The sequence below is a fragment of the Dendrobates tinctorius genome, unplaced genomic scaffold (genome assembly GCF_039654945.1).
Source record: "Dendrobates tinctorius isolate UK_male_01 unplaced genomic scaffold, ASM3965494v1 ptg000005l, whole genome shotgun sequence".
Lineage (NCBI taxonomy): Eukaryota > Metazoa > Chordata > Amphibia > Anura > Dendrobatidae > Dendrobates > Dendrobates tinctorius.
This window is the reverse complement of record NW_027361673.1, coordinates 21,361,811-21,387,125: the sequence shown is the minus strand read 5'-3', so window position 1 is coordinate 21,387,125 and position 25,315 is coordinate 21,361,811. Positions and strand designations below refer to the sequence as shown.

The 25,315-nt window shown below is 41.4% G+C and overlaps 1 protein-coding gene across 1 annotated transcript in view; it reads left to right on the top strand.

Annotated features, from left to right (window-relative positions):
• GADL1 (glutamate decarboxylase like 1) overlaps positions 1-25,315 on the top strand; it is a 657,207-nt gene that overhangs the window by 214,850 nt on the left and 417,042 nt on the right. Inside the window, exons 4-5 of the mRNA XM_073568647.1 lie at positions 16,110-16,200; positions 17,664-17,770. Of these exons, the coding sequence (XP_073424748.1) occupies positions 16,110-16,200; positions 17,664-17,770 (198 nt within the window). The remainder of the gene's footprint in view (positions 1-16,109; positions 16,201-17,663; positions 17,771-25,315) is intronic.

Here is a 25,315-nt window from a genome sequence, read left to right as displayed (position 1 = left end):
TTTTCCAACTTTGAATATTCATGCCCTTAAATCACAGAGATATGTCACACAAATTACTTAATAAATAACATTTCCCACATGTCTACTTTACATCAGTACAATTTTGGGGCCAAAATTTTTTTTGTTAGTGATTCATAAGGGTTAAAAGTTGACCAGTCATTTCTCATTTTTACAACAATTTCCAAAACCATTTTTTAGGGACCACTTTGAAGTCATTTTGAGGGTCCTGTATGATAGAAAACACCCAAAAGTGACATCATTCTGAAAACTGCACCCCTCAAGGTGCTCAAAACCACATTCAAGAAGCTTATTAATTCTTCAGGTGCTTCACAGGAATTTTTGGAATGTTTAAAAAAAGTGAACGTTTAACTTTTTTCACAACAAATTTACTTCAGATCCAATTAGTTTTATTTTACCAAGTGTAACAGGAGAAATTGGACCCCAAAAGTTGTTGAAAAATTTGTCCTGAGTACGCTTATACCCCATATTTGCAGGTAATCCCCTGTTTGGGTGCATGGCAGAGCTCGGAAGGGAAGGAGCGCCGTTTGACTTTTCAATGCAAAATTGGCTGGAATTGAGATCGGACGCCATGTCGCGTTCGGAGAGCCCCTGATGTGCCTAAACATTGGAAACCCCCCACAAGTGACAATATTTTGGAAAGTAGACCCCCTAAGGAACTTAACTAGATGTGTGGTGAGCACTTTGAACCCCCAAGTGATTCACAGAAGTTTATAATGTAGAGCCGTAAAAATAAAAAAATCAGGAGCGCCAATTCCACTATGCTCCTGTGATGTCTAACAGGGCATTGCTTAGAGTGCTCTCAGTTTTCGTACTGCTATGTGGAGTAACAGAGTCAGGCGCCTTGCACTCTGTTCACGGTGAGTGACATTTAACTTGGTGTGTTTATGGTGCTTACTCGCGTCTCCGCTCCGCTATTGTTCTCTAGCTGTGGTTACTGCATCACTGCATGGTGGACTCCGAGTTGCAATTGCACCTTCTCTTAATTTACATTTGGTGCAATCTGCAAACCCTAACATAAACCTTTTCATTTTTCTTGAAGAAGCCCTCCTACTCTGCTCTTATTACCTATATTAATTGCACCTGTTTGAACTTGTTATTTGCATAAAATACACCTGTCCACAGACTCAAGCAATCACACTCCAAACTCTCAACGATGGCCAAGACCAAAGAACTGTCTAAGGACACCAGGGACAAAATTGTATACCTGCGCGAGCCTGGGATGGGCTACAGGACAATAGGCAAGTAGCTTGGTGAGAAGGCAACAACTGCTGGCACAATTATTAGAAAAAGAAAAAACACAAGATGGCTGTCAATCTTAGTCAGTCTGGGGCTCTATGCAAGGTCTCGCCTCCTGGGGTAAGGATGATTATAAAGAAGGTCAGGAATCAGCCCAGAACTACATGGGAGGATCTGGTCAATGACCTGAAGAGAAGTGGGACCACAGTCTCAAACATTACCATTAGTAGCACACTACACTGTCATGGATTTAAATCCTGCTGGGCACGCAAGGTCTCCCTGCTCACCCCAGCACATATCTAGGCCTGTTCGAAGTTCACCAGTGATCATCTGGATTTTCCAGAAGAGGCATGGGAGAAGGTCATGTGGTCAGATGAAATTGAAATAGAACTTTTTGGTTTCAACTACACTTGTCGTGTTTGGAGGAAGGAGGATGAGAACAACTGCAAGAACATTGTCCCAACCATGAAGCATGGTGGGAGAAACATTTTACTTTGGGGGTGCTTTTCTGCAAGGGGGACAGGATGACTGTATTGTATTGAAGGGAGGATGGATGGGGTCATGTATTGCAAGATTTTGGCCAACAACCTCATTTTCTCAGTAAGAGCATTGAAGATGGGTAGTGGCTGGGTCTTCCAGCATGACAATGACCCAAAACAGACATCAAGGGCAGCTAAAGAGTGGCTCAGTAAAAAGAATTTCAAGATCCTTGAGTAGCCTAGCCAGTCTCCAGACCTATACCAAATAGAAAACCTTTGGACGGAGCTGAAACTTAATGTTCCTCAGCAACAGCCCCAAAGCCTGAAACATATTGAGAAGATCTGTATGGAGGAGTGGGTCCAAATCCCTGCTGCAGTGTGTGCAAATTTGGTCAAGGACTACAGGAAACATCAGACCTCTGCAATTGCAAATGAAGCTTTCTGTACCAAATACTCACTTTTGTTTTTCTATTTTATCAAATACTTATTTCATGCAATAAAATACAAATTAATTATTTAAAAATAATACAATGTTTTTTTCTTGGTTTTGTTTTTAGATTCTGTCTCTCACAGTTGACGTGTACCTACAATAAAAATTACAGATCTCTCCATTCTTTGTAGTTGGGAAAGCTTGCAAAATCGTCAGTGTATCAAATACTTATTTTCCCCACTGTATATAACACTGCATATTAATATTAATGAACTTTCAGGTCTGAAGCATGGAGAAAACCCCAAATGACAGACTGCTTTGTATTAACTCATAATGAGCTAATAATAGTAGAAGTAATAATAATAATAATAATAATAATAATAATAATAATAATAAAGAAACCACTGGAGCCATAGGCGGAGGAGGACATGACTTGGGGATGGGTGGACCTTTACTCCTGCAGCTTTTTTGGTATAGTGGTGTAGATTTTAAGCACGAGGGATGTTGCTTTCAGAGTAAGAAGCACAGTATGTTTGTGCCTGGTGGGTTACTGTGAGGAGAGTGGGGTTTATATAGAAAAGGAAATCTGAGTCTCTCCATCTTTCTTACACAGGATGAACAAGAGGAAGCATGTCTCCAGTTTCAGGGAGTATAATTCTGGGGTTATCACCTCACATTACAGATGATAGGAGCACATTCACCTCAGACATCATGTACTAGTGTAGTATCAGCTCCTACATCATATATGGGATCAAGATTACCTCAGAAATTCATGTAGCGGCCATGTTCCCTCACTTATTGCAGAGGCAGCTTTTGTGTGACCTCCCTGCAGACGTTTCTGATATACTACATTACTGCTATATTATACAGAGTCTTCATGAGTTCTGGGTTTATGTATGATAGGACATAGCAGGGACACATACAGTGTCTGCCATTACTATGGTGGAGCTGGGCAGTCACATGTATTAGAGACAATGGTGAGAGGAGCAGTCGGGGGATGGTATATGTAAGATGATGAGAGGCTGCACTTCATGTCAGTGCACTGTATACTGACCCTGCTGTGTGCTGATTATCCCCCCTTCCCAGTTATGGAGTCTGATGATCTGTATGTGACCTCATCTCTGTTACATACTTTGATGCTGGGTGTGCAGCTCCAGTGTAACCAGGTTACTCACTATATGTGGTATATGTGTAAAGGCTCTATTCCTGTGCTGTATACTTAACCTGTACCACATGTCTGTATACATGATATCACTCCTCACTCTGCTATATACGGATCATGCTGGGTATAAACATCCGGTGTCTCCAGGTTATTTTCCTGGCTGTACATATAATCTGGACATGACTTCCAGCTTAGTGCTTGATTTCTGTAGCTATTGCTGCCTTTAGTCCTCTTATGTTACATGCTGTCCTGCCGGATATATCCATCCTGTTTCTGTATATTGTCTCCCTCATATGTTGCATGATCAGAGTATACCCACCTAGTGCTTATTTTATATTACCTAAGATGGTGGATAGCACAGGCCTGAATGGTTTATGTTTTATCATGTGTAAAATAAATAATCGGGAAGTAACTCGGCACATTTGAGTGGGCACTAATAACTCAGCACATGGCGGGCAGTGAGTGGGCACTCTTAGTGTGATGCTGCACATTGCTCGGGAACACATCATGGGCCCAGTTTTCAGCCCTGTCTCTCGTCTATTGTAATTGTATGTAGTAGAGTGACTGACTGGGATACAGAACTTGCAGCTTTCTGCTCACACACCTATGGCTGCAGGCAGCTTATATTAGACCTACATATTTCTTACATTTATGCACAGCTGGTGATTAGAGTCTGTCTGTAACTGCTGTAGAGGAGCAGGCGGCTTCTCATTTATTGTTACAGCATATAACACAACATTGCCCATCTCTGTCTATTTCTGGACCTTACGATGGGATATTTTCCATTATTAACCTGTTGTATACCTTGGTTGAAAACCTGCATGGTTTTCACCCTCACTTTTCCCACATCTTGTGCAGTTGGAGGGGTCCTTGAAGTTGGTTAAATATGGTCTGGGGGATCCATTGGGATATGATTTCCTCCTTTTGGAATTTAATATGGTTCTATATCTGGTGAAAGGTGGAGGGGAGTTTCGGCAAGGGTTTGTCGGATCCCCAGGAAATTCAAGTGAACATTGGAACCCTTGTGGTTATGGTGCTCCCAAGCTACTGGGGTAATGGCTGGGAGTAATTGTTGGTACATTTTATGTTCACTTTATGTTTGGTAATCACCAGATTTTGGGAGCTTCAAGGACTCCTACCAGCATGTTAATATTATTTATGCTTTGATGTTTTATTGTATGTTTGTTTTAATAAAGGCGTGAATAATAATTTAAAAAAAAGGGATCGGTGTATATCCACCAAGTGCTTATTTTATATTACTTAAGGTGGCGGATAGCACAGGCCTGAGTGGATTACCTGGAGCCTGGTGGTTGGGGGGGTCCTTGAAGTTGGTTACAAGTTGGTCTGGGGGATCCATTGGAATATGGATTCCTCTTCTTGGAAGTTAATATGGTTCTGGACCTGGTGAAATGTGGAGGGGAGTTTCGGCAAGTGTTTGTCGGATCCCAGGAAAATCAAGTGAACATTGGAACCCTTGTGGCTATGGTGCTCCCGAGCTAGTAGGGTAACGGTTGAGAGCAATTGTTGGTACATTTTATGTTTGGTAATCACCAGATTTGGGAGCTTCAAGGACTCCCCCCAGCGTGTTAATGTTATTTTTGCTTTGATGTTTATTTTATGTTTATTTTAATAAAAACATGAATTAAAAATTAAAAAAAAAACAGTTATTTGTTTTCCTTTTAGTGGGTCCTTGAAGTTATTTATAAATTGGTCAGTAGGGGTAACCATATCAAGTATGGACCTCTGGTTTGGGGGGGTGTTCATCACAGTATGACCCCCCCTGGGTTTGGAAGGGTAACCATTTCAGGTATGGCAACCTGGTTTTGAGGGGTAATGATCTCCGGTATGGCCCCCCTGATGTGGAGGGGGTAACCATCTTGTGTATGGCCCCCTGGTATGGAGGGGTGACCATCGTGGTATGGTCCCCTGGTCTCCAGAAGCATTTATATTTTATAGGACCCTGTTAGGTTAAAGTCCCTGGGGTCATGGCAATCATATGTTACATGCCTACAGAATAAATTGGCTCCTCTGAGCCAGGAACAGCGGCTGGAGGGGAGAAGAGAACAAGGTAGGCATGCTTTTCAATACAATCTATAGCTTCAAGGACCCTCTCTTTTTTCATGTGACTTGAGAATGCCGAGGCATGGTTTTTGACTGTTTATATTGACCAAACTATGTTTCTTTCAAGGTTGTCGTCTGGACAATGCAGTTATCTAGTGCATGAAACTGAAGAGCAATGTACCTAATCTGTGTGCCCTTGAGTCAGTGGGAGTGACTAAGGGTAAAGTAATCAAGTGCATTAACATGAAGGGCAATATGCCTATTCCCGATGCCCTTGAGCTGGTGGAAGCGGCTAAAGGTATAATCTAGTGCATTAGCACAAAGGGCAGTATGCCTATTCCTGATGCCCTTGAGCCAATGGGAGCGGTTAAGGGTATAATCAAGTGTATTAACACAAAGGGCAGTATGCCTACTCCCGGTGCCCTTGAGCCAGTGGGAGCGGCTAAGGGTAAAGTAATCAAGTGCATTAACACAAAGGGCAATATGCCTATTCCCAATGCCTTTGACCCACTTGGAAAGGTCAACAGTAAATGTTATCAAGTGCATGAAAAACAATTAACTATGGCGTGGCAGGGTTATTAATAATGCAAATATAAAAAGAGAGAAGTCAGCGCTGCTTGTGGTCAGAATGCATACCATGAAGTGCAATGCACATATTAACATCTGACTGTATTCAAAATGAGACATTTGGCAAAATATTGATCAATAAATTGAGCCACCCCGCCGCGCCAAGGCAATCTCATGTGGGGGGTCCTACTCTACATTTTTATTATTCACTGTGTCATTGCGGCCTCCTGAATATTTTAAAAGCAAGACCATATCTATTGCAAACGTACCTGAAACATGTCTGAATCGCTCCCATGCAGCCAGATGAAACAAGTGCAGATAAAGGCCAGCCAGGTCTGAACATAGACATCTCAGGTTTGACTTCAACACACTGCCCGACCAGCAAACACAGATGAAGGGCGATGCAGGCTCAGACACAGGTGCACATATTAAATAAAGCCTGGGGCAGGGCGGGGCTGCTGTGTGTGTGCACAGCAGCCTAGATCCATCACAATGAGCACAGCAAAAAAGGCGAACATAACCCAGCGCACACGGCAACAGTGGTGGTCAGCCACAACACAATATGCAAATATAAAAAGAGAGAAGCCAGCGCTGCTTGTGGTCAGAACGCATAACATGAAGTGCAATGCACATATTACCATCTGACTGTATTCAAAATGAGACATTTGGCAAAATATTGATCAATAAATTGAGCCACCCCGCCAAGGAAATCTCATGTGGGGGGTCCTACTCTACATTTTTATTATTCACTGTGCCATTGCGGCCTCCTGAATATTTTAAAAGCAAGACCACATCTAATGCAAACGTACCTGAAACATGTCTGAATCGCTTCCATGCAGCCAGATGAAACAAGTGCAGATAAAGGCCAACCAGGTCTCAACACAGACATCTCAGGTTAAACCTCCACACACTGCCCAACAAGCAAACACAGATGAAGGGTGATGCAGGCTCAGACACAGGTGCACAAATTAAATAAAGCCTTCATCTGTGTTTGCTGGTTGGGCAGTGTGTGGAGGTTTAACCTGAGATGTCTGTGTTCAGACCTGGTTGGCCTTTATCTGTACTTGTTTCATCTGGCTGCACGGGAGCGATTCAGACATGTTTCAGGTACATTTGTAATAGCTATGGTCTTGCTTTTAAAATATTCAGGAGGCCATAATGGCACAGTGAGTAATAAAAAATTTAGAATAGGACCCCCCACATGAGATTGCCTTGGCGCGGCGGGGTGGCTCAATGTATTGATCAATATTTTGCCAAGTGTCTCATTTTGATTACAGGTAGATGTCAATATGTGCATTGCACTTCATGTTATGAGTTCTGACGATCGGCAGCGCTGGCTTCTCTCTTTTTATATTTGCATATTGCGTCATGGCTGACCACCACTGTTGCCGTGCGCGCTGGGTTATGTTCACCATTTTTGCTGTATTCATTGTGATGGATCTAGGCTGCTGTGCACACACACAGCAGCCCCGCCCTGCCCCAGGCTTTATAATTTGTACATCTGTGTCTGAGCCTGCATCGCCCTTCATCTGTGTTTGCTGGTTGGGCAGTGAGTGGAGGTTTAACCTGAGATGTCTGTGTTCAGACCTGGTTGGCCTTTATCTGCACTTGTTTCATCTGGCTGCACGGGAGTGATTCAGACATGTTTCAGGTACATTTGTAATAGATATGGTCTTGCTTTTAAAATATTCAGGAGGCCGTAATGGCACAGTGAGTAATAAAAAATGTAGAGTAGGACCCCCCACATAAGATTGTCTTGGCGCGGCGGGGTGGCTCAATGTATTGATCAATATTTTGCCAAATGTCTCATTTTGATTACAGTTAGATGTCAATATGTGCATTGCACTTCATGTTATGCGTTCTGACCATCGGCAGCACTGGCTTCTCTCTTTTTACGTTTGCATATTGCGTCGTGGCTGACCACCACTGTTGCCGTGCGCGCTGGGTTATGTTCGCCATTTTTGCTGTATTCATTGTGATGGATCTAGGCTGCTGTGCACACACACAGCAGCCCTGCCCTGCCCCAGGCTTTATAATTTGTACATCTGTGTCTGAGCCTGCATCGCCCTTCATCTGTGTTTGCTGGTTGGGCAGTGAGTGGAGGTTTAACCTGAGATGTCTGTGTTCAGACCTGGTTGGTCTTTATCTGCACTTGTTTCATCTGGCTGCACGGGAGCGATTCAGACATGTTTCAGGTACATTTGTAATAGATATGGTCTTGCTTTTAAAATATTCAGGAGGCCGTAATGGCACAGTGAGTAATAAAAAATGTAGAGTAGGACCCCCCACATGAGATGCCTTGGCGGGGTGGCTCAATGTATTGATCAATATTTTGCCAAATGTCTCATTTTGATTACAGTTAGATATCAATATGTGCATTGCACTTCATGTTATGCGTTCTGACCATCGGCAGCACTGGCTTCTCTCTTTTTATATTTCCTTATTAATAATGCCTTTGTAGACTTTTTCTGCTTTAGGTTTATTTAAATTACTACTTCCAGATATTCTGAACATTATTTTATGATCTGTTATAATGTTGATGTTATATTGTGCATTGTTTTTAATTACTCCCTATTTATAATATCTTTCTATTGAAATGTTCATCACTTTTCAGGTAGTGATAGTAAGTGGGTTTAATATGCAAATTGCCTCTTCAGAAAGAAAGAGGACTTTTACTCTACAGCGCCACCTATTGGTAGTAGCGATCCTACAAGTCACAATCAACCCTTTAACGAGTCTTGTAGGGTTGATTAAAGGGTTGATTGTGACTTGTAGGATCGCTACTACCAATAGGTGGCGCTGTAGAGTAAAAGTCCTCTTTCTTTCTGAAGAGGCGAATAAGTCTCCTTACCTTGACAAGCCACAGCTGGCATGTCACTCTCCGCAAGGAGAAACCTTACTTCTTAGACCTAAGTGGGTTTAAGAAACTTTACTGCACAGCAACTGTAAATAATGGTGGTTTCTAGAATTAAAATCTGTGAATTGGTGAATTATTAGAGCTGGCTACAATACATTCAGTATAATAGTTTTTTGAGGCATGACAAATGTCATTATACAGGTATTCAGATGGTAGCTATGACCTCAGTTATGGTTTACTTTCCACATTCCCCTTTATGGGATCCTCATTGCAGGATGTTTAGCAACTGTTATTTTGCTGTAGTTACCGTATTATCGATCATAACTTGGTAGCATGGCATTGATAAAATTAATCTGTCGGAGCTCTGGAATTTTATTATTTTTTTTATTACTTGTATGCACTGTCTTTCCATAGCATGTGGAAATGGTTGATGGCTTTGTTAGGCATGGTTGATGGGGGTCGAGTCCATTTAAGGTGTCAAATGGCCTCTCTGGTGGTGGTTTAGGAGTTAGGTGGAAGTTGCAGACAAGTTAAGGTGGACTCATTATAACTAATAGAGGATGTAAAACCTCATGGTGGTGAACAGGCTCGGCTTTGGTGGCCAGCCTCCAGGACTTTGTAATGGTAACTTCAATCAGGGGCGGGCACAGTGGTTAAGCACAGGAGTGAAGATAATAGGGTCATTGGTGCCCTGAAAGTTTACTGGCTCTGCTTAAATGGCAAGCCAGTGCGTGCCGCCCCTTTATGGCTGTCTGCCCTGGTTGTGTATGTCAGACAGCTGGGGATATCACAGTACTTGTGAATCCCAATGTACTAGCACTTCACCTGACTCCTACTGTGATTGTTTTAATCCTGTGATTTAAATAAAGCTGTGGCCATTTTGACAACCAAAATAATGTGTAGTGTATTTATTCTAGTGCCTAGGTTTACTGTAGTTATGGTGGTTTTAAGATGGAGTAGGGGTCCGTCCCATATCCATAAGTCATGATGTCTGTATTTTTTTTGCATACAGTGTTAATTTGCTATATTACACTTTTGATGGAAATCTCAATGCAAGTATAACATTAATAATCACAATGACCCTTTCGTGTAAATTAGAAAAACACGGCACTCAATGAGAAGAGAGGTGCACAAGTCGGGTATCCAGCCACCTAACAATGTAGTACAAAAACTTGGCAATCAAAAAGAAAAATTGATTTGTCAGTTCCTTTATTGTAAAAGGCATCCAGTTGAGTACATTCCTTTAAACGTTTTCGGTCATACAATTGACCTTCATCAGAAACAGAATTTTTTTCACAGTTGGTTTTAACTGAGAGGAACTGTAATTGAAAATTCCATATATTATTATTAAAGAACCGCTGTCGTGAGTAGGCACTATTCAGTACTGGGTATATTTATGAATAATGTGCGTCTCTCACCCCAGCAGCACAACGCGTCCTGCCACAGGTCAAGCGCTATTCCTCTGCACCACCGGTGCCCGTCCTAAAAAGCGCGTTCACCTTCCCTGTGACACACGTGTCTCCCTGGCAGGACAGACCATTTGGATAATCACAGCACCCACCTGTGGACATTCAAGCCTGTCTCAAACAATACAGGATAGTTTCCTGAACATATTACAGTGCAAATCTCAGGACACCCATTCCATTTATACTCAACTAGATGCCTTTTACAATAAAGGAACTGTCAAATCAATTTTTCTTTTTGAGTGCCAAGTTTTTGTACTACTTTTCATGTAAATGCTATTTCCTTTAATATGCAATTTAGACTCACTTTATGTAATTAAATTTTCAAGATTCTGGCAAATCAAATGTTAAAAAACTTGGGTTCCAGCTAATCAAAAATTTTCGGAAACTTCAAAAGTTTGTTTTGCTTCGATTAAATTAATTTAATTGTTAGCACCAAGTTGTCATCTACTTCATAAACTTTTAATATCAATAACAGAGTTAACAGTTAAAAAAAATAATAATAAATTATGTGGAATGTAAGTATTCATTAAAACAAACATGTCAGGAGAGCCAAATGGTTGTTTTGAAAGGGACTTTGTCACCAGGTATTTGCCACCTAATTTGAGAGCAGCATAATATGGAGACAGAGACCTTGATTCCCGCAATATGTCACTTACTGGGCTGATTATTGTAGTTTTGATATAATTGTTTTAAAATGAAAGGGATGCTTCTTGCAAGCGTTTTTTAAGTGTTTTTGCCGGTAAAACGCTTACAAAACGCAAAAAGATGCTTACGTGTGCACACACCCTAAACCATCTACCAGTTAGTCAAGCATATCCATGAGCTCTGTATAACCCTGCCCACACTATTGATTTGCAATTTCCTATGTACACAGTTCATAGGCAGAAAAATGCCAATGAGTGGTGTGGGCGGAGTTATACAGAGCTCAACATTCAGAGATCTGCAGAATCTGCAGCACAGACAACAGAGATTTTTATTAAAATGACAAAAACAACCCTGTAATTGGTACATCACTGGAATCAGGGTCTCTGCCCCCACATAATGCTGCTCTGACATGGGAGAAAATGAACAAAGAGAACTTCGAACGCATGGTCTAAAAGGGAAGTACAAGGACCAATGATGTTTTTAATAAAATACCTTTATTAAGCAGAAATGGTAATCGGTAGCACTACAACATAAATGTGCCCGTACTTGGAATAAAGGGTCAGTAATAAATAGAGTAATAAAACATATAGTAAAGGGAAAAACAGTGGACCAAAGAAAATACAGTAATGATAATAAATGCATAGAAGTTGTATTCACAAAGGTAAAGCCCCTTTCTTTGATCTGCTGTTTTTCCCTTTACTATATGTTTTATTACCCTATTTATTTTTGACCCTATATTCCAAGTACGGGCACATTCTGTTGTAGTGCTACCGATTACCATTTCTGTTTAATAAAGGTATTTTTATTAAAAACATCAATTGGTCCTTCTACGTCCCTTTTAGACAATAAGTTCGAAGTTCTCTTTTTTCGGTTTCTTCTAAATGTTCAAATGGTCTACCATTTATCTACTTAGTAACTACTGTATATGTCATCTACTATACAAATTGGTTGATATTTTACTTTCTGATATATAGATGTTGCTACATTCGGTTTGTGTCTACTTTTGCTCTGACATGGGGTAGGAAAAACTTGGGGACCAATGCCCTTTAATACTCTGTGGCGCACTTATGCCATTGTTTACAATTATAGAGATGTGATTATACTAAACCAAAAGTTTTATGGTTAGCAAATCCCATGAGTTAATTAATTGTTCAACATATTTCATTTAACAATGAATCATTATTGTACTTTGTATACATGATGAACATAAAAATTGAGTAAAGCCCCCGTTACACACTGCGATATCGCTAGCAATATCGCTGTAAAGTCACCGATTTTGTGATGTTGCAGCGATATTGCTAGCGATATCGCTATGTCTGATACTTACCTCCGACCGGCTCCCCCGCTGATTATCGCTGATAGGGAGAAGGTCCTGGATCATTTCTTGTCGGGAGCTTCCTGTTGGGCTTCCTGTGGCGCCGACGAGCGACGCGTGGACGAGGGCGGGAGGACGTCAGGATCGCCGCGTCTGACAGGTAAGTAGCGACCCCCGACCGCTGCTATGTCGCTGGTGAGATCTGCCTGTGTGGCAGCTCACTAGCGACCACTTAGCGATGCACCAGCGATCCATATCGTTGTCGGGATCGCTGGTGCATCGCTAAGTGTAACGGTACCCTTAGAAAAGATGAGGCGCACACCAGAGATCAAATGTGTTTGCATTTGTATTTTATGCTCTGACTTCACTCACTTGCATGTGATAAATTCTTCAGAACCCGATAATCTGGGTATTTTGACACTACGGACAAGTTTTATTTGTTTCTTTCAGGACTTTATCACATTTTCTTCCAAATAATGACAATCAACTGACAAAACAATCTTCTTTATTTAATTCTGTTGACTCATTTATTCCTCTGCTAATGGGAAAACCTGACCCTGTGCTAGATGGCCAGGGTGACAGATGGAAGCTAATCTGGGACACATGAATTTAAAGTGACAAGGTTAATTGAATACATGGCAGAATGTATTTATATTTCGATGCATTAAATCTTGAAATGGCTTTTAAAAAACAATGTAGTGAAGGCTGAACATTCATCTCTTTTATTTGGTTCTTACTTTTATATTTTCATAGCAGAACAAGATGAAATGGATTTAGAGCATTCTCATACACTGTAAGATAATGGGTCACATCCACAACTCTGTTTCTCTACTGTTACATAAAAATAAGGATTTGATAAATAGATATTGAGAATTTGGCTAATGATTAGTATTTTTAGATTCATTTTTTAACTTATCTACATAGAGACATTGCACACAGCCTCGGACTGGCCCACGGGGGAATTGGTGAATCCCCCGGTGGGCCCTTGAGCAAAACAGTAAGCCACTGCCTTCAATATAAGCAGTTGTTGGCTCAAAACATTTGAATCACTATGTACAAAGGCAGCATTTCATCTTTCAATCATCAAACTACCCAGTTTATTATCAAATAGTAGCATAGTTAAGTAGGTGAAAAAGGACTATGTAATATTTTCATGCCGTTAAACAGTGGCCCCCCAGAGTCAATGTTACTGGTGGACCCTTTCCATCCAACCCAGTCCATCAATGTAGGCACATTACCAGAAGCATATTGCAAGCTATATATAGTCCTTCTGAGGTGTCGTCTATCAGACAGATCCTAAATACAGTCATGCCTGTAAAACCATATATATAAGAGTGCAGTTGGCTGAAAAGCAAGCTTTGCTAGATCCACATACCTTATCCTTCTTTCCTCCCAACATCCATAGTCGGGGGAAGTCAGCAGGCACCAATACTCATAGATTAATTGACTAAGCTCTGTTTGCGACGCAACTGTATCAATGTAGCATGCTGTTAGTGCCCTGAATAATAATCGCTTTTTTTAATCAAGTTATTTGTAACTGCCGATCAGTACAATGAGCGATGATGCAATGGTATTTATCCTTGGTTACAGCACAGTTGAAAAATAAAGTTTTATGTTGCATACTTTTTGCAACATAATTCTCTTTTTATTGAAACTGTGTGCCCTTGTCAGTATTCATGCTTGGTATCACATGGATTCCTAAAGTACCATCTAAAGAATTATTTAGGTCCATTCAGCAATTGTATGCGTCTCTAAAGTGATGTGGAGACACACCGATTTTTTTTAATATACTATAACTTATTATATGCACTAAAACACAATACCGACAACTCACAGAAGCACCGTACGCAATATGCTTCATTACTATAGCTGTGTTCCCAAGCTCCAGAACTTAAAGGGAACCAGTCAGCTGTTTTGGCCACTATAACATGCGGCCACAGCCTTTTAGGGCTTATCTACAGCATTCTATAAGCCCCCAATCCGACCTGTAAGATAAGAAGTTTTATTATATTTACACGGCGGGGCGGTCCGGTGTGGTCCGGTCCGATGGGTGTAGCACGTCCGGGTCCAACGCCTCCCATTTTCTTGTGATGCCACCCTCCTGCTTGCGTCATGGCTCCCGGGCATCGTGCTCCTGCGCAGGTGTACTTTTCTGCCCTGTTGAGGGCAGAGCAAAGTACTGCAGTGCGCAGGTGCCAGGAAAGATCAAAGAGGCTCAGCACCTCTTAAATTGCACAACAACTTTGGGGGTCTATTGTCTCCTATTAACCTTGGGAAAATAAAAATTTTGTTGCAAAAAGATCATTTTTGTGGAAAAAATATAATTTTTTATTTTCACGGCTCTACGTTATAAACTTCTGTGAAGCACAAGGGGGTTCAAAGTGCTCACCACACATCTAGATAAGTTCCTTGAGTGGTATAGTTTCCAAAATGGTATCACTTGTGGGGGGTTTCTACTGTTTAGGCACATTAGGGGCTCTCCAAATGCGACATGGCATCCAATCTCAATTCCAGCCAATTCTGCATTGAAAAAGTCAAACAGGGCTCCTTCCCTTCCGAGCTCTGCTATGCACTCATCCAGTGGTTTACCCCCACATATGGGGTATCGGCGTATTCAGGAGAAATTGTACAAACAATTTTGTGGTTCATTTTCTCTTTTCACACTTGTGAAAATAAAAAAAAAATTGGTTCTGAAGTAAAATTTTGTGAAAAAAAGTTAAATGTTCATCTTTTCCTTCAGTTCCTGTGAAGCACGTAAAGGGTTAATTAACTTATTGAATGTGGTTTTGAGCACCTTGAGGGGTGAAGTTTTTAGAATGTTGTCATTTCGGGGTATTTTCTGTCATAGTGTCCCCCCAAATGTGAGGTGGTACCTAAAAAAATGGTTTTGTAGATTTATTTGGAAAAATGAGAAATCGCTGGTCAACTATTAACCCTTATAACTTCCTAACAAAAAAAAAATTTTGTTTCAAAAATTGTGCTGATGTATAGTAGACATATGTGAAATGTTATTTATTAACTACCAATAAAGAAGAAAACGGTTGTCACTCACCGGTAAAAGTCACACCGATGTTTTAAAATATTGGAATAAAAAGTGACTTTTACCAGTGAGTGCCATCCGTTTTCTTGTTTATTGGAATTTATTGTGGCTGTTCATTTTGGAAAAGCACCCTGGCTCACGGAGCACTTATTGCTGAATGCATAATTGCGACTTTACTGCATGACACCTGTGCAGAGAGCTGGTTCCCTCACTGTGCAAACCTGTACTTTTTTGGAGTGTTTGTTTATTAACTATTTTATGCAATATGACTCTCTGATTTAAGGGCATAAAAATGAAAAGTTTGAAAATTGTAAAATTTTCAAAATTTTCACCAAATTTCCATTTTTTTAAATAAATAAACGCAAATCATTTCAAAGAAATTTAATCACTACCATAAAGTACAATATGTCACAAGAAAAAAGTCTCAGAATTACCGGGATCCGTTGAAGCGTTTTGGAGTTATGACCTCATAAAGTGACACTGGTCAGAATTGAAAAAATTGGCCCGGTCATGAAGGCAAAAACAGGCTCTGGCGCGAAAGAGTTAAGGACACACAGATTTCTAAATTAATGGGAAGAACTGATACTACGCTGATGATACAATTGCTGGCCTAAATTATATACTGTAAAAGCTAACTACACTTCATAAACCTTGACAAGTAGTATATAACATTATTATTTATCACCTAGTTGCCGTAAGCCGTTATTGATGTGCCAGCCTTAACTTCTAACATGCACAGCAATCTGTCGAGCATGCTTTTCTTGTATTACAATAAGTCTATATAACCTTAGTAATTTACTTGGTAGCTCATACATTTGTCTTGTTTTAAGGTCATCCAAGATTCTTCAATCAGTTGTATGGGGGAATGGATCATTACTCTTTAGCAGCACGTTTTATTACTGAAGCTTTGAACCCAAGTGTGTACGTAGCATTATTTTTAATAGCAATTAAATTGATGCACTGATCCATAGAGGGAGTGTTCATGTTCCATATATTAAATATTATTAATGCAGGGAAGTATATAAATTTTTCTTGTAAATATTGCATTTCTTGACCAATAAGTAATTCATTTTGGACGGCAAGTGAGAAAGCTACGGTGGTGATGGGGTATAATGGACAGCATAAGTGAACTTTTTTTAATTTCATTGAAGCAGTAGTTTAGGTATTGGCATAAGATCAGATGAAAAATTTCAGATTTTTTTTTTTAAGAGTCAGCGATACTCTTCATTAAAGACCATGTTTGCTGCTGAACCACAGCCCAAGTCTTAGCTTAATTACCAAATACTGCTCATGCAATAATTATTATTTTTATTTCTATAACATATTGCGCATCACTTTACAAAGCTGTAACTTTTTTAAGAAAATAGTAGACCCCATTTTTCTATTTTCAAACTTTTTGTATTTACTTTTTTTTACTGTCAAACATATATAAAAAATGGCAGGACTTGGTAGAAATTGAATCCAAGACTCCACTGTAAATAGAGACTTATTCTATTCATTAAAATACTAGCTGAAGAGCCCGGCGCTGCCTGGGCATAGTAACTAACTTTGGTTAGTTATAGCAAATTATAATTATCCTCAATCCCATAGTCCTGTGCCCATATACCCATCATACCTATCCACAATCCCATAGGCCCGTGCCCATATACCCATCATACATATCCTCCATCCCATAGTCGAGTGCCCATATACCCATCACACATCCTTCATCTCATAGTCCCATGCCCATATACCCATCATACATATCCGCCATCCCATAGTCCTGTGTCCATATACCCGTCATACATATCCTCCATCCCATAGTCCAGTGCCCATATACCCATCACACATCCTCCATCCCATAGTCAACCATTATGACATCATAATGAGCGGCGGGGCTTGCAACCTATGATGACATCAACGTCGTCATGGCAACCATTATGACATCATAATGAGGGGCAGGTCTTGATACACACACACTTTTTCCCCATTATGTAGATAGGGGCAAAATTGTTTGGTGAATTGGAATGCGCGGGGTTAAAATTTCACCTCACAACATAGCCTAGGACGCTCTCGGGGTCCAGACGTGTGACTGTGCCAAATTTTGTGGCTGTTGCTGCGACGGTGCGGATGCCAATCCCGGACATACATACAGACATACATACATACATACATACACTTGAGCTTTATATATTAGATTGTAAAAAAAATTAATACAGAAACGAGTTTTTTCACTGTTCTTCTTAGAAAACATTCAAGATAAATTAAAGGTAAGGAAAATATTATTTTAGCTAAACATTTAAAAAAGTTTTAAAAAATCTAGTGTGAAGAAATTAATGCTTTTTAAAAAGTAAACATGAAAGTTTTTGCAATATAAACTTGTTTTTTTATCTCTTTTCATTTAGGTACACTTATGAAGTATCACCTGTATTTATACTAACTGAGGAGGCTGTCCTGTTGAAGATGATGGAATTTCTAGGTTGGAAGGAAGGAGATGGCATATTTAGTCCAGGTATGTCTAACAGGGGCAGTTCTGCTACTAGGGCATGTGGGCCAACAACATTTTTTTCATTTTACTGAATATTTAAAAACTTTTCCAGAGGTGAAACAAATCCAATGTATGGTTCTAGTAAGTTTTTAGTCTCCGGTCTCATCTTTTTTGGAGGTCCAATTGAGCTCAGACATTGCAGATTTTATTATTTTAGTTGAAAACTAGCACTGCATGTAGATATCTTTTACCCATCAAAACATAGGATATTTTGGATGAACCCAGTGGATCCCTTTACAAACCATGAGTTTCATCTTTAGCCATTGCACAACAGATCTGCTGGAACATTGTGCCTTTCAATATGAGTGTAAGCTACAACGCAAGTTTGATCAGAGAATTGTTTCTTATTTGATGTAAACTGAAGTGCTGTATTTCTTTCCTGTTATGGTTACACTAGTAGGATAATGTGTTAATATTCACATTTCAAAACTCATAGACTGGTTTGGTAGCCTTTAATGGACCTAAAGTATGGCAAAGCATATCTAAGTATGAAAGGCATATAATTGTTTATTTGAATAACCTTTTATGGCGTCCAGTATGGGGAGATTTTTAAAAACTGCTATTTTATTAGTAGCATAATCAAAAATGCGCAGTGCAAGATATATTGTAATACAGCTTATATGCATCTAGAGTATCCACGCTCTTATTCACAGCAAACGACCAAGAACAAACATATGTCTGATAAACTTATTATTATTTATTTCAATCATACCATTAATTCCATGGTGCTGTACATGAGAAGGGGGTTACATACAAAGATATAGATCTTGTTAACAGTAAACAAATTTACAATGGCAGACTGGTACAGAGGGGAAAGGACCCTGTCCTTGCGGACTTACATTCTATGGGATAGTGGGGAAGAGACAGAAGGTCGGGGGTGCAGCAGCTCTGGTGGTTTTGAGGCGGTGGTTCAGGCGGTGGTGAGATGGCAGAATGGTTATTGCAGGCTGTAAGCTTTCCTGAAAAGATGGGTTTTCAGGTTCCATTTGACAGATCCGAGGGTGGTGGATAATCGGACGTGTTGAGGCATGGAATTCCAGAGGATAGGGGTTATTTGGGAGAAGTCTTGGAGGCGGTTGTGTGAGGAATGAATAAGTGTGGAGGAGAATAGGAGGTCTTGGGAGGATTGAAGATTACGTGAGGGAAGATATTGGGAGATTAGTTCAGAGATATAGGGAGGGGATAGGTTGTGGATGGCTTTGTAGGTCAGTGTTAGTAGTTTGAACTGGATTCGTTGGTGAATTGGGAGCCAGTGGAGAGATTTGCAGAGGCCACAGAGGAGAGTGTTGCAGTAGTCGAGGCGGGAGATAATGAGGGCATGTACAAGAGTTTTAGTAGATTGAGGGCTGAGGAAGGGATGGATTCTGGAAATATTTTTGAGTTGGAGGCGACAGGAGGTGGCAAGAGTTTGGACGTGTGGTTTGAAGGACAGGGCAGAGTCGAGAGTTACTCCGAGGCAGAGTATTTCAGGTATGGGAGAGAGCGTGATACCATTTACCATAATAGATAGATCAGGTAGGGAAGATACGTGAAATGGAGGAAAGATAATGAGTTCAGTTTTGTCTACATTGAGTTTTAGGAAGCGAGACGTGAAAAAGGAGGATATGGCTGATAGACACTCCGGGATTCTGGACAGCAGAGGGGTGACATCTGGGCCAGAGAGGTAGATCTGAGTGTCGTCTGCATACAAGTGGTCCTGGAAGCCATGGGACTTTATGAGTTGTCCTAGGCCAAGAGTATAGATGGAAAAAAGTAGGGGCCCCAGGACAGAGCTTTGGGGGACTCCAACAGAGAGAGGGCGGGATGAGGAGGTAGTGTGGAGTGGGAAACTCTGAATGTGCGGTCAGAAAGGTATGAGGCAATCCAGGACAGGGCAAGGTCTTTGATGCCAAGGGAGGAAAAAATCTGTAGCAGTAGGCAGTGGTTGACTTTGTCGAAGGTAGAGGACAGGTCAAGAAGGAGGAGGATGATGAACTGTCTGTTAGCTTTGGCTGTGAGTAAGTCATTAGTAATTTTGGTCAGGGCAGTTTCAGTGGAGTGGTTGGGGCGGAAGCCAGATTGGAGGATGTCAAGGAGGGAGTTAGATGAGCAGTGGGAGGAAAGTTGAGCATGGACATGTTCAAGGAGTATGGAAGCAAATGGGAGCAGTGATATGGGACGATAGCTGGGCATAGCAGTTGGGTCAAGGTTTGATTTTTTGAGGATGGGTGTTATGGTGTCATGTTTGAAGGCAGAGGGGAAGGCACCAGCAGAAGATAGGGATAGGTTGAAGAGATGGGTTAGGGCTGGAATGATCATGTTAGTGAGGTTGGGGAGCAGGTGGGAAGGGATGTGGTCAAGGGCACAGGTGGTGAGGTGTTATTTGGAAAGGAGATGAGTAAGCTCTCCTTCAGTAATGTTGGATTGGGTGGTTAATAGGGAAGGGCAGAGGTCTGGTATGTGGAGTGGTTGGGGTCGTGGAACAGTAAAGGTTTGCCTTGTTTGGTCGATCTTGGTTTTGAAGTAGGTGGCAAAGTCCTCAGCAGAGATGAGGGGAGTTGGAGGTGGCAGTGATGGGCGGAGGAGAGAGTTAAATGTGCTGAACAGTTGTTTTGGGTTGTGGGATAATGAAGATACAAGGTTTGTGAAATAGGTCTGTTTAGCAGAGGTGAGGGCTGATTTGAAGGCAAGTGTAGCTTGTTTGAGAGCAGTGAAGTCGTCTGGCAGGCGTGTTTTCTTCCAATGCCGCTCCGCGACCCTGGACGCGTGTCGAAGTTTTTTGGTGAGGTTGTTGTGCCAGGGTTGCCTATTGATTTGTCGCACTTTGCCATGCATGAGAAGGGTGACTGAGTCTATGGCTGATGTGAGGCTGGAGTTGTAGAAAGCGGTGGCACTGTCCGGGTTGTGGAGTGAAGATATGGAGGAGTCTGTGAATGTCTAGGTGTGTAAGGTTTCTGTGAGGATTTGCTAGTGGCTGGACATGGGCGACAGGTGAGGAGGACAAGGATGAGAAGGTGAGTAGATGGTGGTCAGATAGGGGGAAGGGAGAGGTTGTGAGATTGGGTAGGGAACATAGGCGGGTGAAGATGAGGTCTAATGTATGTCAATCTGTGTGGGTTGCTGTTTAGGACCACTGAGTAAGTCCAAAGGATGAAGTAAGTGACAGGAGTTTGGAGGCTGCTGGCTGGTGGGTGTCAATGGGGATGTTGAAGTATCCCATGATGATGGTGGGGATGTCAGCAGAGAGAAAGTGGAGGAGCCAGGTGGAGAATTGGTCAATGAAGGCAGTGGCTGAGCCCGGTGGTCGGGATATGACAGCCATTTGGAGATTAGAGGGAGAGTAGATATGGACAAAGTGAACCTCAAAAGAAGGGAGGATAAGGGAGGGTGGGGATTGGATAGGGCTGAAGGAGCAGTTTTTAGAAAGGAGGAAACCCACCCCTCCACCATGTCTGTTGCCAGGGCAAGGAGTGTGGGTAAAGTGGAGGCCACCATAACTCAGTGCGGCCGGGGAGGCCATTTCAGGGGGTGTCAGCCAGGTCTCAGTGAGGACCAGGAAGAAAAGGTTGCGTTAGGTAAAGAGGTCATGGATCACATGGAGCTTGTTGCAGACAGAGCGAGCATTCCAAAGTGCTCCAGAGAGAGGGTGCGGGAGGGTGGGGGTCAGTGACACAGGATTTAAGTGTGAGGGATTGCGGTAGTTTCTCTTAGTGTGAGAAAGATAGGGGGTGAGGATTAGTGGGATGTATGAGGTGGGGGGCAGGATTGGGGGATATGTAACCAGCAGTGAGAAGAAGCAGAGAAAGGGAAAGCAGTTGGATGAGGGAGAGTGATTGTCTTGTATTCTATTTTAGTAGGAGAGGTCTGAGGTTAAGGAGTATGTCTGCAGATGAAGCGAGGTGGGGGGTAAGAGAGAGGGGGAGATAGTTATTCTGTTCAAGGGTGCAGAGGTTTGGGGATATCGAAGGAGAGTGAAGATTAGTGGAGCAAAAATGGTGATGGAAAATGTGAGCATGGTTAAAGAGCAGGGTAAGAAAAGAAAGGCAATTAAAATAATAAAGCAGTGGTTATTCTTACCTTCTGACTGATTTCTGGACCATTTCTGGTATATTTCTGATGTAACACTTTAAAAGATGTCTCTTTTCAAATGATGTTGCATCTGACCAAGGTCTTATCTGACCTGCTCTGTTCAACATACCATTCAAATGACCATGAAATGAAGCCAGGTGAGGGAGGAGGATGGAGGGGGCTGGAGGACAGTTCACAGCAGGGAGCAATTAACAGATTGCAGTTAATAGGACATTTGACTAGCTGAAGAAAGAAGCAGAATAAGATGGACTAGGTGTGAGGAGCATGGGCATATCAATATGCATACAGTAAGTTTGAAGTATGATACAACTTACATCAGAAAACCCATTCATTATGATCATTAGAACAAATCACATTAAGATATTTATAATGGCAGAAAAAAAATGTCAGCAAAAACAAAAAAATGCTATTAGATAGTGCAAGTCAGTAATGATACATGATTTTCCACTTCAAGTTTAGACCCATAGGAACAATTGCACTAACACAGAAAATCGAAAAAGCAACAGGATTCAAAAGAACAGTTCTTACATCACCTCCATGTAAATGTTAATAAAAAAGTTAAATGCCGTAAGTGTAAAAGTTACCAGTTCTCGGATAATGCATATCCATAAAATGTTTTTGCAGCACCAGAGGTATAGTTATGTTAATGAATATTAAAAATATCTTTAATTTGATTGAGAATCCTAACTTCTAAAAGTTGACCTGTACAGCCGACATACAAGAGCTTATAATTGTTACACTCAATAATCTATTAAACATTAATGCGGTTACTCTGGATGGCTTCATTTTTTTATGAGCTTAAGAATTTACAGATAGGCAGTTTCTAACTACCTGTCTTTTGTGCCTGGCAGAGATCTCTGCTGCCTCCGAGAGGTCACAGACTGCTCCTGCCATCGATTCTGTGGCTTCTGGTAATGTCACATTGACAGAGCAGCTGCTTCTTTCCCACTCTGCTCTGTTGGGGGGGTGATGACATGCTGATCGATAGCTGGCTCCCCACTGCACAACTGCAAGTAGCCAGCTGTCAATTAGCATGACGTCGGCAGTTACTCTCCATTAACAGAGATGCCTAGAAGAGGAAGAGCTGCTCGGTTGACGTAAAGCAATAAAATCTCCAGCAGGCGTGGACTGTGATCACTCTAAGCCAGGGCTGGACAGAACAGACAGGTAATTAGCAACTGTTCACTGTTGTGAATTACAGTGCCTTGAAAATGTATTCATACCCCATAAACTTTTCCACAATTTTTCACGTTACACCCATAAATTTAAATGTAATTTATGTGATATACCAACAAAGTAGCAAGAATTTGTGAAGTGTAAAAGGAAATGATACATGGTTTTCGAATTATTTTAAAAGCATAAATCAGGAAATTGTGAATTTAATTTGCATTCAGCCCCCATGAGTCAATACTTTGCTGTAAATCTTTTGTGGTGTATCTCTTCCAGCTTTGAACATCTAGAATCTGAAATGTTTGTCCATTCTTCTTTGCAAACTAGCTCTACCTCAGTAAGCTTGGATATAGAGCATCTGTGAACAGCATTTTTCAGGTCTTGCCACAGATTCTCAATGGGATTTAGATCTGAACTGTGACTGAGCCATTCAAACACATGAGTATGCTTTGATCTAAACCATCGATTGTAGCACTGACATTGTCCTGTCAAAAAGTGAACCCACATACCTCAAGTCATTTGCAACCTCTAACAGGTTTTCCTCCAGGATTGTTCTGTGCTTAGCTTAAATCATATCTTCGCCAATTCTGACAAACTTCCCTGTCCCCAATGAAGAAAAACATCCCCACTGCATGATGCTGATACCACCATGTTTGACTGTTAGTATTGTGTTTTCAGGGTGATGTGCAATGTTAGTTTTCTGCCACACAATATTTTGCTTTTAGCCCAAAAAGTTCTTCTTTGGTCTTATTTGGCCAGAGCACCTTCTTCAACATGTTAACTGCATCCATTGCATTAATTTTGCAACCTGCAAACGGAATTTCATATGGCTTACTTTAAAACATGGCTTTCTTCTTGCCACTCTTCCATAAAGGCCAGATTTGTGAAATATACTAATAGATGTCCTGTGGACAGATTCTTCCACTTGAGCTATAGATTTCTGCAGTTACTCCAGACTGACCATGGGCTTTTTAGCTGCTTATCTAATTAGAGTTCTCCTTGCTTGGGATACTAGTTTAGGTGGACAGCCATGTCTTGGTAAGTTTGCAATTATGCCAAACTCCTTACATTTTTTAATGATGGATTAAATACTGCTCTGTGAGATGTGCAGAGCTTGGACTATTTTTTTATAACTTAACCCTGCTTTGTTCTTCTCCACAACACTACCCCCTGGCCTGTTTGGGGTGTTCCTTAGTTTTCATGATGCTGTTTGACCCTGTTATGAATGAGTCACCGTAGGAGGCAAAAACAGAAATACTAGCTAAGTACAGAAAACCAGAGAAGTTGGCAGCTATCGGATTGCAGACCCCTGAACCTATCAACAACAACTAGCAGTAGCCGTGGGGGGTTCCTACGGTGCCCTAGATCCCTCGATCACAGCCGGAGAACTAAATAGCCTAAAGACACAAAAGGGAAATCTAAACTGCCCCAGAGCAGACCCCAAAGCAATAGGCAGCCCCCAACATATAATGACGGTGAAGCAAGATGAAAAAACACTCACACAGATAGAAAGGTAGGCTGAGCAAATTATGGGGCCCAAGCTAACTAAATAGAACAGGATAGAAAAGCTGCTGTCTGCAATCCGCCAAAACCCTCTCAAAACAAGAGCCAACAGACTGATAGGGAAAAAAGCCCTGAAGACGCTAGGCTTCAAAAAGACTATATCACTACTCAGGTATTTTCTGAAGACAGAGCAAAAAGGAATTCAGCTCACCCCAGCAGGGAATGGCAGAAATCCAGAAAAACAAGGCAAAACAAAACCAAAACACAAATGCAAAAAGCAGAGCAGAAAACTTAGCTTTTGAGGAGCAGGAATCAGACTGGTCTCCTAGAATCCCTCTGAGAAATCACCAGCAAGGCAGAAGGGCGTCGGCTGCCTTATATCCAGTCAGCAATTCCAGTCACCCAGTCATCATCATCCTGCTCATGTGCTTGGTAATCAGTCTCACTACCTTCCTTCACCAGAAGAGGGAGTTCATCAGACCTCAATGGTGAAGGGGAAAATGAACTCACAACAGTACCTCCCCCTTGAGGAGGGGTCACCGAACCCTCATCCACGCCACCAGGGCGATCAGGGTGAGCCCGATGAAAGGCACGCACCAATCTTTTGGCATGAATATCAGAGGCAACGACCCAGGAATTATCCTCCTGACCATAACCCTTCCACTTAACCAAATACTGGAGTCTCTGTCTAGCCAGATGGGAATCCAGTATCTTCTCTACCTCATATTCCATGTTACCTTCAACCAATACAGGGTCCGGAGGTGCCAC